The sequence below is a fragment of the Diceros bicornis genome, chromosome 21 (genome assembly GCF_020826845.1).
Source record: "Diceros bicornis minor isolate mBicDic1 chromosome 21, mDicBic1.mat.cur, whole genome shotgun sequence".
NCBI classification, from domain to species: domain Eukaryota; kingdom Metazoa; phylum Chordata; class Mammalia; order Perissodactyla; family Rhinocerotidae; genus Diceros; species Diceros bicornis.
Window position 1 is genome coordinate 39,212,237 of NC_080760.1, and position 14,154 is coordinate 39,226,390.

At 45.8% G+C, this 14,154-nt stretch overlaps 1 protein-coding gene across 1 annotated transcript in view; it reads right to left on the bottom strand.

Moving 5' to 3' along the window:
• Positions 1–2,396: 2,396 nt before the first annotated feature.
• The window catches only part of ANXA13 (annexin A13), a 52,075-nt gene continuing 40,317 nt past the window's right edge, over positions 2,397–14,154 (bottom strand). The window contains exons 8-12 of the mRNA XM_058564480.1: positions 14,077–14,145; positions 13,562–13,663; positions 8,933–9,008; positions 5,334–5,446; positions 2,397–2,839 (exon numbers count right to left, since the gene is read on the bottom strand). Of these exons, the coding sequence (XP_058420463.1) occupies positions 2,720–2,839; positions 5,334–5,446; positions 8,933–9,008; positions 13,562–13,663; positions 14,077–14,145 (480 nt within the window). The 3' untranslated portion in view covers positions 2,397–2,719. The remainder of the gene's footprint in view (positions 2,840–5,333; positions 5,447–8,932; positions 9,009–13,561; positions 13,664–14,076; positions 14,146–14,154) is intronic.

The following is a 14,154-nucleotide window of genomic DNA, read 5'->3' on the forward strand; positions in this document are numbered from 1 at the left end:
CGTGGGACTCCATTGCTCTTCAGGGGAAATGTCAGCTTCTGCGCTTGTTCACCCAGGCAAGCACTCTAAAGTCTATTTGACCTGCCATACCCAGGTGACTCACTGTGGGTGAGCAGCACTATGGGGCCCAATCAGGGCCTGGAATGCAATTTCAGGGGAAATGTCTGGGGAGTTACCACATGCACCCATGGGACGTGCTCTCGCCTGATGCAGCCCCGCGGGTGGGGTTCAGACCCTCCCCACCTATCCAAACATCTGGGTGGCAGGAGCTGGGGTTCCTCCAGTGGCCCTGGAGGAAGGGGGTAGTGTGGGGGACAGGGCTGTGCAGTGGGAGGGTGACATGTTCCTCTCCTTCCTTCCTCCCCACAGGCAGGCCCTGCCCCCTGAGACTCGGGGCTTGGGGAGAGGAGAAGGGGGGCCTGGGCAGGGCAGGGATGTGTGGAAGGGAAAAGGAGGAAATTCCCAGTCTGGCTGTGGGAGCAGGAAGTGTAGGGAATTCTGGGGTCAGACCAGACTGGAGTTTTCTTGTGAGGCAGCCCCCCAGTCAAGCACATGGAAATCGACTTCTGCTTGTGAGTGGAGAGCAACATCAGCAGCCGTGGAGAGAGGTGCCAAATGCCTTGCTCAGCAAAGTTTTGGAGAAAGCACTCGTGGGCACGAGCCAGCGTGGCACAGAGCATAGGCATTAGAGTGGGAAGGACTTGGGTTTGAATTCTGGCCCTGGCCCTTCCCGTGTGCGACCTTCAGCAAATGGCTTTGCCTCTCCATCTTACCCTATTTCCTCACCTGTGAAATACATTCTCGCTCGTCTCCAAGTGAATTATGTATGGCCCTCGACAACCTCCAGTGATGGCTGTTTTTGTTGGATCTCTTTTCAGTCCGTTGGTTTGGTTTTCCGCCCTTACTATGACCTCAGATCCCAAGAACTGGTTGTTTTTGTTTCTGTGTTTAAAAGCAAAGACCAGCTTCGGCAACAAATCAGTAAACATGAGTATGTTTTGTCGCTGAGTTTGGCTCTAGCAAACCACTTTTATGTGTTAAAGCTCAAAATGACAACCAGGACTGTTAGGCAGATAAATCAGTACATTGAGAACACAAATGTTAACATAACTCTTCATTTGTCAATCACCGTTTTATAGCCACTAGAAAGATATACCATGACATTCATCTTTATATTGAGTGTTTGGGCTATTTGCCATATGTTGATTACACCAACAAAGTGATTTCCCAAGGCCCAAATCTGATCATGTTCCTCCTCACTTAAACCTCACCAGTGACCACTGTTGCTCAAAGGACCAGGCCCACGCTTGGCAGGCAAAACCATTGCTAATGTGATCCAAACATGCTTTTCAGCAGCCTTCCCAACCCTCTCCTTCCTGTCACCACACTATGCCCCAGGAGAATGGATTTCACCACTTCCTGAACACATCCTGCTTCCTCATGCTTCTGAGCCTCTGCCCGTGCCCTTCTCTCTTTGTTTCTCTGGAGAGCTTCTTTGCATTCTTCAAAACCCGGGCAGAATGCATCTCTGTGAAGCGTTCCCCAGTTCCCCCAGGCAAAGCTGTGTGTTCCCTCTTCTTGCTCACGGGCAGAGAGCTGTATACGGCATTTTTAATGTACTTACAGCATCCTGTTGAATATTGGAGGCTTCTGTCTACATTACTGGCCTGGGAATGACCTCTTCTTCTCAGTTTCCTCAACTGATAAATGGGAGTAATATTAACCTCAGAGGGATGTTGGGAAGATTAAATATGAAAGTATGTTCCTTAGCAGTGCCAGACACAGATAATCATCTAATGAACGATAACAATAATTATTGGACCAAAGCATCCATGTTCTTTTGATAGACCCCTCTATGTCTAGCAACACATGGCTATGAGACAAACATCTTGGAACAGAGATGCTATTGGTGTGGAACCATCCATTTGAGAGTCAGACCATTGACCTTGATCCTATTGGCACTAATTGAATTTGCAGAGCAGATGGAAGACTCAAGTGGCTCAGATGTCTAGAGAAGCAAGAAAAAACACTTAAACCAGGTAGTAGATTAGTGAATTTTACCCCTAGTTACATTTCACATAGGCAAGTCAATTGTTTCCTGCTGCCAGCGTGATTACTGTTGTTGCTGATTATTAATAAATATAACTATTTGCATTTCCCAAATATGTTTGAATTTCACCAGTCATCTATTTCCAGGACAAGAGCTGAAACAAACCAACCCAGTCTTTGGAAAAGCAGCTGATGGAGGCATAATCCACAACTTTAATTAACACTGAGGCTTTGAAATTGAACACGTGGAAGGAAAATTAATGATTTGGTGAATTTTGTCTTCCCTATACCTTAACCATTCAATCTTTACCCAGAACATACACACCCGTGCCATACATGTTCTTCTAAATGTTTTATTACAAAAGCACAGTTTTTTCACCAACTTCTGATTTCACTGGTGCTTAGAAAGCATTCAGTTACCATGCCAAAGGAAAGTTAAGAGGCAGCCCAGGTACTTGCCAAGCCAGCGTCCAGAGTGCCCTGCCCCAGCGTCTCAAGGCTGCTGCCCTTAAGTTAAACAGCTTGGCCCGGCTATACTACTCAAGCTGCCAAGAAGATAAACCAGGACTGTTGAGGGGTTTTCATGCTGGAGTCGCATTTGCAAATCTGGTTTGGAAGGGGGTCTTGACAAAGGTGCTTCCTCTCTCTGCTCCTACCGCTCTAGCTTCACTCAGCGCAAGAGGGCCACCAGCAGTTTCCGGAAGTCCCCAGAGGTGTCCGAGCGAACCATGTCACAGAGAGACTTCTGGTACTTCTCTTGGAACTTTGCTTTTATCCCCTGAAGGTCCACCTGTAGGAGAGATGAGGACAACACTTACAGCATACTCACCATAAATGCCGGAAGGCACTGTTCTGAGCGTGTTATTCTCATTTGCTCACTTACACCTCAAAACAACTCTTCGAGGTAGGGCTACTATTCTTCCTACTTTGTGGATGAGGAAAGGAAAGATGAGCTCAGCTCCCCAAAGCTTGCAGAGGTGTCTGTCTGTGTATATATATATTTCAGTATAATTTCATCAATGGATACTAAAACTTGAATTTCATATGATTTTTATGTTACAAAATATTATTTGTCTTTTGTTTTTATAGTTATTCAAAAATAAATCATTCTTAGGTAGCAGGACTGTACAAAAACAGGGGTAGCCTTGTTTTGGGCTACAGGCCACAGTTTGTTGACCCTTGTGTAGGGTTAAGAAAATTGTCCATAAAGAGATTTGAAATGAAACCTTTTTTTTTTCTCTTGTACCCTGATCAGTAAGGATTTTAGTGCCGATCAACAAAATTCAAATCAATCTCAGTTTTGTAGGACTTATTTTGAGTCTAAATCATTGAAAGCTTGAAAAACCTAGGTGCTGGAGGTGGGGAGAGGGCTCAGAAGAGAAACAAATAAAAAGATTGTTCCGCTCTAAAGACTCTTAGAACCTAGTAAGGGAGATTATATTTTCACCAGAAAAGATATAATTCCAGATAGAACATAGTGAGTCTCATAAAAGAAACACAGAGCTCTCTGTAACCAGGAGTTGTTTTTTTTGTTTGTTTTTGATTTAGACTCTCTCTTGCACTCTAGACAGACCCACAAACAATCGCTCAGGTTTCTGGTTCTTTTTTCTCCTGCCCCATTAGGGGGCTGAACTCAGAGAGAGAAAGAAGATGAGAGCAGGGGCAGGTGGGAGAGGGAGGAATTTTTCCAAGTGGATGCTGAGTAGGAGAGAGACTACAGCAGGGGGATGGTGTGTGTCCCCTGCTCCCCTGGCTTGCATGCTGCTTGGCTGGGGGAGGGGCAGGGAGATGGGGGGGGGAGTCAGTGAGGGTGGGGTGGGGCACACTGGGGCTATGCTTTAGTACCTTGAGGCTTTGGGGGATTAGAGGATCCGGCCAGTATATCTGGACCTCAAGCATTCTGAGGGAATGGCCCACATGTGCAGATGACCCAGGATGTATGGTCAATACTGAGATGGGATGGAGCGTCTAGGAATAAACACCCCATGGCCCACGTTGGAGTGAACATGGAACCCTGATGAGCCCTCCAGAGCGGTCCAATCCTCTGGGATCTTTTTGAATCCTTGCTCAGCTCTGTCGCTAACCTGCTCCTTCGAGCACCTCGAGACTGGCTGGGGGTTGAGTCGCTAAAATACAGACATGCAGGGGAGGCAGAGACCTGGAGAGACAGAGGAAAGAGAGAGATTCGGAGCAATGGAGGAGAGAATGAGAACTGGGGAGGGAAAGAGGGAGGAGAAAGGGAATTGGACTTTAAGAGAGAAAGAAAAATAGGAATAGTGGAGGAGGCAGAGAAAGAGGGGAGGAGGAGAAATTCCAGGAACAGAAATAAAAACTAAAGAACGGTCTTACTGCTAAGTTATATTTTAAGACAGTGTCAGATGTTAAGTATTACTTGTCAAAAAGCTGTGGGCCAGAATTTGGGCTGATGTCTTTCCTCCTTCATTTAACAATTTTTTGAGGGAGGATATCTGTGGTTTCCAAGTGCTCAGTTACACTTCATTCTCCAAGGCTCCTCCAGCTGCAGACAAAATGCCATTTCCCCTTTATTTTGTAACTCTGCCTTTCTGCGGCTCGATATTCCAAAGCATTCGCTGTGAATCTTGACAGCTGCTCCCAAGCTTTTGGCTACTCACCTCCCTGTCATCATGCACTCTCAAAGGGGGGCGATATTGCCCCCAATGAGGCAAAAATTGGTTCTTGAAAAAAATCTTGATCTTTTTACGTAAAAGTAACTATATATATAGTGAACATAAGCAGATGTACGGTAGAACTGTGTTGTTAACGTTCTTGGAGGGGGGTGGCAATTAGGGAAAAAAAACTGGGTCTAAAAAGGTTCCTTAGTGGGGCAAAATTGTGCTTCTGTGGGGTGTTCAATTCAATAAAGGCCTCGCTCAGGAGTAAGGAAGTCGTTTGCTCATCGTCTCTGCTGCTGAGTAACCTTGTCCGTCGCTAACCTTTCAGTGTCTCTGTTTTGTTTTCCTTAAAATGAAGCTGAGTGTGGCTGCACTACCAGAACGGCTCCACCAGGGCCCCTCTGCACACCGTCATGAACTCTCCAGAGCCAAAGATGACAAAAATAGAAGCAACGATCATTATTGTATTTTTTATAAAAAGAAACAGATTGAAGCATAGCACAATGTCTTCCACAAAGTCTGGGAAGGCAAAGGCTGTCTCGGTTTTACTTTTTCTGTAAATAGGCTCTTAATAAAGACTAGTTGTTGAGGACACCGGTGGTGGTGTAAAGAGAAGTTGCAGCCCACCTCTTGGAGTTGAGTGTGTCTTACCTCAGCCCTGGTCACAATGATGTGAATTAGCGTCTCCTCATCGGTCCCCGCACCCTTCATGGCCTTGTACAGACGCTCAGCAAAATACCCCTGGTGGTCCCGGGCACACCTCACTGGGCGGGACAAGGGAAAAGAGAACGTGAGACATTCGCGTTTTGTTGAACAACATGGAGACCCTCTGAAGGAACGGAGCTGGCCCAGGATGTCACCTGGCTGCCCTTGGAGCAGACTGAAATGTGAGACAGATGTTTGAAAGAAGCAGACTTCACACTGTTGGGTAACAGGATCTGGAAGATTCCCCTGGGTCAGAACACCTGAGCTCTTTGACCAGAACTGAGTCAAAACCCCTTCAGACAAAATAGAACCTCTCCTGTTCCCTGAAGAGTCTTCGGAGGAGGAGGAACGCTGTGGCCATCCTCAGGCTCTCCCTGCAAAGTTCATGGTTCTCACCAGCAGAAATAACTTTCATAGCTACACGAAGTCGCTGATGCCGGAGTCAGGTCTGGAGGGGAAATACAGATGGCCAGCCACATTGCCGTAATAAAACTTCATAATTTTGCGTATTTACTCAGTTGGACTGTGACCTGCTTTGCTATGCTAAACAACCTGCTTTCCCTTTGTTTTTCCTCACTGGTTTGCTTTGTGAGCCTCACCTCTGGATCTTTTCTAAGTTTCCCACAATCTTCTTATTTCGAGATCTGGGATACGGGCTTGATGAAATGTTTATCTTGTCTCCAGATCACCTTCCTATGATGTTGCTCTTTTCTGGCCCTCCCCCTTGCCCGTCAGCTTTGATCTAATCCACAAGTCAATGAAGCGTGGTTTCCATTCACCAGCCCAGTGATGGGGTGCATCTCTACTCCTGGGGATAAATCATTATCCTCTCCCCTCCTCCCAGGCTCTATGGTCCATTGTGACTAATGCTTTGTGGGAATGAACCATTTACTCTGTACATTGCTAACATTTACCTAGAACACTTAACATTTTTGATGTTAGTGATTAATAATAATAAATTCAGCGTAAATGTGGAATGTGCATCCTTAATATGTCCTGTGACAGGAACTCTTGTTTTCTAGGTAATTGTCTATATGATTGATGCTTACAAGAGAGAGGAACAGGATTAGGAAAGCAGAGGCTAGGTTGGTGATCTGTCTCCTTTTATTGGCCATGTGGCAGCCAGCCACCAGTGTGTCAGTGGAAAAGAACAGCCCAGACCCAGGTGTCTGACCTCTTTAGCCCGAGAACAATCCAAAAACTGCTGATTTGGTGGCGGTTGTGAGGGGAATCCGTCAATTTGGGGAGTAGCATACTTGAGAGTCACTGTGACCCCCAGACATTCTGAGCTAGTGGCCTCACAAGGTTTTCCTGAAGACCCTCTCCCAGGCAGTACTCATTGACACTGAGATGATTGTCTGCCTAATATCAGTGTGTCCCATACCTACATAGGTGTCTTCTCCCCTGACATTCCTTCTTCCTGATATCTTGGGCAGAAAATTCTCAACTCCTCTACTCTATACAAGCTATGCCTAGTGAACAACCTCTGTTGTTTTCAGCAGCAGGAACCCCTCAAATGTTACGATGAGGCTAGGCAGGGAAGATATGGGAATAAAGCTGGTTGTGGCAAGTGGAAGGAAGGGCAGCCAGCTACTGTGCTCATCACATGCTCCTCCTCGCCTTCAAAGCAGGGGTTCTCAAACTCCAGTGAGCACAGGACAATCACTTGGGGATCTTGTAAAAGTGTGGCTTCCAGGCTCCATTCCTGGAGGTTCTAAATGGGCAGCCTGGAGTGGGGCTCAGGAAACTGTATGTTCCCACACCTCCGCATAGGGGATTCTGATGCAGGTGATCCACGGACCCCCCTTTGAGAAGTGCTGCTCCAGAGGCTGCAAGTGGTGGGAGTCATTTGTTCTCATAACCCCCCCTCCTTGATTTTAGCCGTAAACTGGTATTTTTATGAGTTAGGTGGGAGTACGGTAGAGAATGTCTTCAAAATATAGTCATGAAGTCATGTTCTACAATTTTATGTGGTTTATTCTCAAGCTCTTTTCTAATCACTTTTAAGTTTGCTACCACTGGAGTACACCTAATTCCTGCATTTCACGGTCCCCATCTCCAGAGATGTGGCCTTTCCTTCTTCTGTACCCTCCTTGCTCTGGCTGCTTTTGCTTTTGTCTTTACTGTAGCCTAATCTATTGATTCGTGTGACTATGCCCCGGACTTTCAGTTTCTTAAGAGCAGGAACTGGATCTAGTTACCTCTGATCCCCACACTCAGCACAACTCCTGGGCCAGGCAGGCGCTAAGTAAATGTTAAAGAATTGAACGGTTTTATTACCATTAATAATATTAATAAAGGTTAATATTAATCTTCTGACTGAACTCTGGTATTTTCCTGATTCTCTGCACTGCAAGCACAGGAAGAATTGGGAGCCTCTGAGTTGGGACATGAGTAGATCTCTCCGTTTACTTAAGAGACTCATTCTTTAAGCCCTAAGGACAGTCGTTGCATGTATCCAGTGTGGGGCATGAGTGACACTAGGGATGTTTAGGCCTCTGTACATCACAGTAGAGGTCCTGCTAATTTGAATGCAAAATAAGGATGGATTAAAAAAAAATTGTTGACATTGTTCCAAAAAAGAAAAAATCACACACAAAGAAACAAAACAACAAGGGTTGGCAGCTAGGGCACATTTTTAAACTTCCAAGGCTGCTTCCTCGGTTTTTCCTCTTCTTCTAGAGATCCGTCTCTCCATCTCTTGTGCCATTTGGGATGGTGCCCTGGACTCCTCACCACGGGAGTGTGGACAATGGACAATGCCTTCATTCCAAGGCTTGCAAAAAGGAAAAAGCAGCCTGCCAGACACAGCCCCACGCCCACCTCTCTGCTATTTCCTGCCTGTGAGCAGCACCTGGAGAGAAGGTCCTGGTGTTTGCTTGGCACGGTCAAGATCTGGTCTCCCTCCCCTCTCTTTCTAAACAGACCTCATTCATTCCAAGTGTTGAAGGGAACCGAATGAAAAAGGACACCCTCAAGCCATCAGGCATGTGCAAAAACTTGTTCACGGATCCGAAATCTGGATACTTTTGAGTGTGTGTCATATGAACCATATACTGCTCCCTGAGACTAGACAATGGTCCCAGGCTGTTGACAGATGCCCTCTGGGACCCGATCTTGGTGGGACTGTAGTGGATGCCATGGTGCATCTCTCAGGTGTCCTCTTCAGGATGGAGGCACTCATTCCAAGAGCTGCCCCCTGGCTGCTCACAGCTGAGTCCCTCCCCAGGAATGGTCCTCCAAGGAGCTGCCTTACCCAAGGTTGCAAATGCTCCTGGGGTACAACCAGTTGGCTGCTTGATGTGGGGTGCAAAGACCCTGTCCCCTTGCCCTCACTTTGGACATCCTGGCTTTAGGCTTCCCTGGGGGACCGGCCAAGGCCCTATTGCAACTGCATCACGCTCACTCTCTCCCTTGCCCAATGCTGCTCAGATGTGTTGTTCCCAAAGCTATTCCCCAAAACTTTCCCGCACTCAAAGCTCCGTCTCTGAGTCTGACTCCAGGGATCCCACCCTAAGTCAGGGACTCTCCTAGCTGTACTTTACCGAGAGTTAAGTAGGCCTTCTGCAGATCTCCCGACGTTTCTGCTTTGATGGCATCTTCGATGTCTTTGCCGATGAGCTGGAGAGACAACCAAAGGCCAATGTTATTCCAGGTTCTGCTTTTGGCCTTGGTGCTCTTGGGGTTGTTTTTCTACAGAAAACACTAAACTTCCAGATTTGGTCACCTGGCTTTATGGAACTCCTATCCTGCCTCAGGCCTTGCAGGGCTTGGGGTAGTTGCCCGCATTCGAATGGGGCCTGTCATGGCTGAGGAGTTAGTCCATATTTGACCCCTACTGGACTTGACCCCAGTCAGGACCACTTCCTTGGCCTCCATTTCCTCATCTAGAAAATCAGCGAGTGGAAGAACAAGGAATATATACTATAACAATAATTCTTTACACGTATATAACACTTTAGTTTCCAGTGTGTTTTAAAAATTCTTTCCATTTCCAATTTTCTAGGAGACTGTGGTTGTAATCATCTTACCCACACCTTCCTCGCCTCCCTTGACCTGGGACTGGGGACTCAGTCCCCTACAGTTTGGGTGAAATAAGCAGAGACTGTGAAGTTCATGGTAAGAACTTGGTCTAATGTTTCTGATAGAGCGGGGCTGCATGGCCTGGAAGCTGGGGGCTGACATGTCAAAATGCCACCTTCCTTCACTCTGGGGTGATTCCAAATGATCCTATTTTCACTACCGGCTCACATCTTGCTCTGCACAGCATTACACATTAGGTTGCTTCCCAAATATTTGCAGAAGCTGAAGCTCAGAGTAAATTGTGACGGTGCTTAATGCAAGTTCCACGCGGGCCAAGCTCAGGGCAGGCAAAGAAAGACAAAGGAGAGCTCTGTGTTGGGTTTTGGGGAATGCAGTTGAGCATTAGCAAGTACTGAAACTTCTTTCTTAGAACTTGTCTTTTGAGGATATGACACAATTGTGATTCTATAAATAATTGGGGCCTTTGGGGACACACCAGTGGAGTGTATGTAGTTTATTCTGAAAACGCAGGTAAACAAAGTATTCTTTGTGATGACAGCACAATAGATGTCGGGGGAGGAGGGTTGGGATTTAATGAGGCCCTATTGCTTGATCTCCTTGTCATGGTTTGCACATCTAGAGGTCTGGTGTGTGTAACAGAACTAGATTAAAAGGAGATTGGGTTGGAGGCTTTCAGTCCTGTCCCTTCCTTAGCTGTTCTCAGCCTTTTTTGGGTTTGATATGGGAGCTGGTATTTTTTGGGGGGTTTGATATGGGAGTTGGTATTTCAGAAGGGACTGGTATCACTTTCCCATGAACAGGGTTCTTGTTCTGTGGACTGAGATTGCATTTCAAGAGGACATTGTATTCACACAAGGTCTGTGTTGACTAAAGAAAATCCTCACATTAAACCACTTTCTGTTTCTATTGTTAATACTGGGCCAGAACACTATTTTTTAACTTTCTGTGGACTCTTGGCCTACAGAACAGATAAAAGCAGAAAAGCAGAGATGTTCTGGAAAGGCGGGAGATGGGTTCCTTACCCTAGTGCTAGGCAGTAATGCCAGGTTCTGCCCTCTCAGGATCTCTTCTTTGAACAACTCCAGGGGGCACTATTCACACAATATGAGAGGGCGTTGCCCCCTCTTCTCTACATACCTCCTGCCCCCATCTCCCTCCTGGTAGCTCCATGAAAACAATTGACTTGCCCAAGCTATTGTGACTCTCCTTTGTAAATGGCAGGATTTTCACTTCAGTTACTGAAACACTTAATTCTTTGGGGGCTCTTTGGATAGAACCAGGTTTCTGATCTTAGTACAAAAACGCGTTGCCAGAGTGAATTCCAGACCAGCCTCAAGGGCCTCTAGTTAACTAGGTAGCATTGCCGGTAGGGAGATTCTTAGAAGAATAGGGGAGGCATTTCTTTCTTTTAAAAGCAATTCCCCCAAATTGACAGCGTGCCCACAGCAGAACCCTGCACGCTGGCTTTGGCTACAGCAATTACAGGGCCAAAGGCTCTAGAACGGTCTTGGAACACTTAAAGGAGAGGGGAGAAGTGGGAAGGGGTGTGGTGGGGAAGCAATAAGCCTGGGCTGTGGGTATGTGGACTTATAATTTATATTGGGTGCTGTTTGGGGAACTTACTCCAGCTTTATACAAGCCTTTCATGTTGGTAAATTTCGGGACTGTAATAATCTTGCATGATGCAGCAGAGTTGGGGAAGCTCTGCTGCTTGGCAGAGATTTCTGAGCGCGTCAGTAGTTAAGACTCAGGCTTAGAGAGCAAATAAAGAGCAAAACCCTGAGTTTTCAGGCCAAAAAATAAAATTCAGCTCTAAGCTAGGATAGCCTATGCCACATAATCCACTCCAGTGATCTCACACTAGCATTTTAGTGCTTTTGGCAAGAGACCATGAGAAAATTTACCAACCAGGGTCTTAAGATCAGGGTGAACTCTAAAAAATCAATTATAAAGATCAAGATGAATGTTGTTCCAGCAAGGTTTTTGGAATAGATGAATAGGTAGCACTTCAGAGGTTTCACGTAAAGAATCATCAAATCAATTGATTATCTTATTGTCTATTTGAGCATCACCTCTCATTTTTGACACTATTGGTTCACATAGGGAGACTCCTAATAAGTGCTAATGTTTATTGAGCACCTACTGCATGGCAGGTACCAAGTGCTTTACTTCTGTTAATTCATTTAATCCTTACTAAGCTTACGAAGTCAGTACTACTATTATCTCTATTTTATGGTTGGGGAAACTGAGGCAAAGGACCCTTAATAACTTGTCCAAAGTCATACAGCTAGCAGCCTAGAGCAGACCTCTTATACTTTAACATGCATCAGAATCACCTGGAAGATTTGTTAAAACACAGACTGTAGCACTCCAACCCCAGGGAATCTGAACCAGTAGGTCCCAGATGGGGACTGAGAATTCTCATTTTTTTTCCTCACCAAAGCTCCAGCACATAGCTGTATATTCCAGTCGCAGGTCCTTCTAGTTCTTCTACGTGAGCCGCTGCCATAGCATGGCTACTGACAGATGAGTGGTGTGGTTCTGTGCCTGGGAACAGAACCTGGGCTGCTGAAGCGGAGTGCACTGAACTTTAACCACTAGGCCATCAGGGCTGGCTCTGAGAAGTCTCATTTTTAACATGTTCTCAAATGATACTGATGTTGTGGTTTCAGGATTAATTTTGAGAACGATTGGCCTAGAGAGCACCCTTGCAGGCAGTGAGTGGTTCATGCACACATACACATGCTCACATGTACGTGTGTTTCTATAGTGATCACAAATGACAGCCATCCCCAGAAACTCCATCCAGGGCCCCAGTCGTGTGGGAAGAGGGTCTAGGCCACAGAGAAGTCTCCCAGCTCAGAGTCTACACAGCTCCAGGTGCAGAGGCTAGGGGAGTATAGGGTCAGCTGCCTTTGATCGTGATTCTGGGCACAATTTGAAAGCAGAAGGCCCTAAAGGCTTATATACAGTAATGATAAAATTCCTAAGCTTTATTGTCTTTTCATCTGCTGGCAGCACAGGAAACAGTATTTCGAGTGAGGAGCGGCCAGCTCCAGCCGAGGTAGGAGCTCAGGCTGGGGAATCTTGGAGTCCTCGTCCACTGTCTGCTACTGACTTGCTGTGTGGTCCTGATAAGTTACAGATGGTTCCTTACTCATAACAAACTTTCCTCATCCAGCAGTTGTGGGTAACAATGGCTGTTCAGCCTGCATGATAGTTACAGGATTGTTGTGAAGTTGAAATGAGATATAGGGCACAGAAGTGCTTTGAATAGTGAAAAGCACTCTACAAATATAAAATAGGAGACAAAAAAAAATCTGATACTCCACAAAAGTCTTCTTGCAATTTAAGACTGATTTTCAGACACACCACTAAATGCCTTGAAATAGCTAACTCACCTTGTTGGCTTAAAATTATCATCAGATTAAAAAAATAATTGTATAAAAGTAATTTATACACATCTTCCCAGGAGTGTATCTCTGGGGTACATTACGTCCATCTTGGGCGTGGTAGGCACTGTTAGCCCGGCTGTAAATTGCAGTATTAACAACAACAAACATTTATGTGCTTACCACATGCCAGATACTGTTTTGAGCCTTTTACATTTTTCTTATTTAACTCTTAAAATAACCCCAGGGAGCTGTGATGATGATGATCATGGTCTCTGTTTTACAAACGAGGGTGGAGAGGTTAGGTCACTGCCTAGCAAGAGAACCAGGATTTGAATCTGGACCCTCTCACTCGAGGACTTTGCTCCTGAACTTGACACTCCTCTGCCTTCCTAGCCTCTGCTGTAAAGTAGGGTTGCCCAACCTCACACTACATTTGGGGCTGGCTGATTCTTTGTTGTGGGGGCTGCCCTCTGCATGGTGGGATGCTTAGCAGCATCCCTGGGCTTGACCCACTGGATGCCAATAGCACAGCTGCCTCCACCACACCTAGTGTGACAACCTCAAATGTTTCCGGACATTATCAAATATCCCTGGGGTGGGAGGTAAAATGACCCCCGATTGAGACCCACTGTTGTAAAAGACCCCCCTAGTTCCATATCCCAGATCTTGGCTTCTTTTGAAAATAACGTGACAGTTTCAGTGCGAACTCCATTCCCCTAGTACTTGGTTACTTACAATTTGATAGGCTTGAAAGGTGGCTTGTAACTGCTTGTGGCTCCTCTTGGCCAGGACTTCATTGAAGGCAAGCTCCTCAGTGCCCCAGCGGCCTTCCCCTGCCTCCAGGGTCAAATGCAAACATTTTGAAAAAGCCTTTTCCAAAAAGGCTGAATATACAGTGCTGCGACAGGCCTCCTCACTTACAGGAAATTACAAAATATGCACTGAACAGAGGCCAAACGGATTGACTAAGCACTTTCAACTTCTAACCCGTGAGTATACTTCACATAGTTATTTATATTATTTATACCCTCCCTTGTTCCAAAATGGAGCTGAGGTGGTTAACCCCAGACAACAAGAATAGGAACAATTCTTTTAGGTTCATGAAGACCATATATATGAAAAATATTTTAAAGATCACAGTTATTTCTTAAGGAACTCCCATTCACATGACATAGAGAAACATTTGTTGAAAATAATGCTAATAAAATTTAAAAAAGCATTTGCTGAGACGCACACGACTGCACACTTACATCATACAGATCTTTGGCATCCTTGCCAGCTAGATCTTTGTCCACATCACCTCCTTCATCACGATTAGCCTAGAAAAG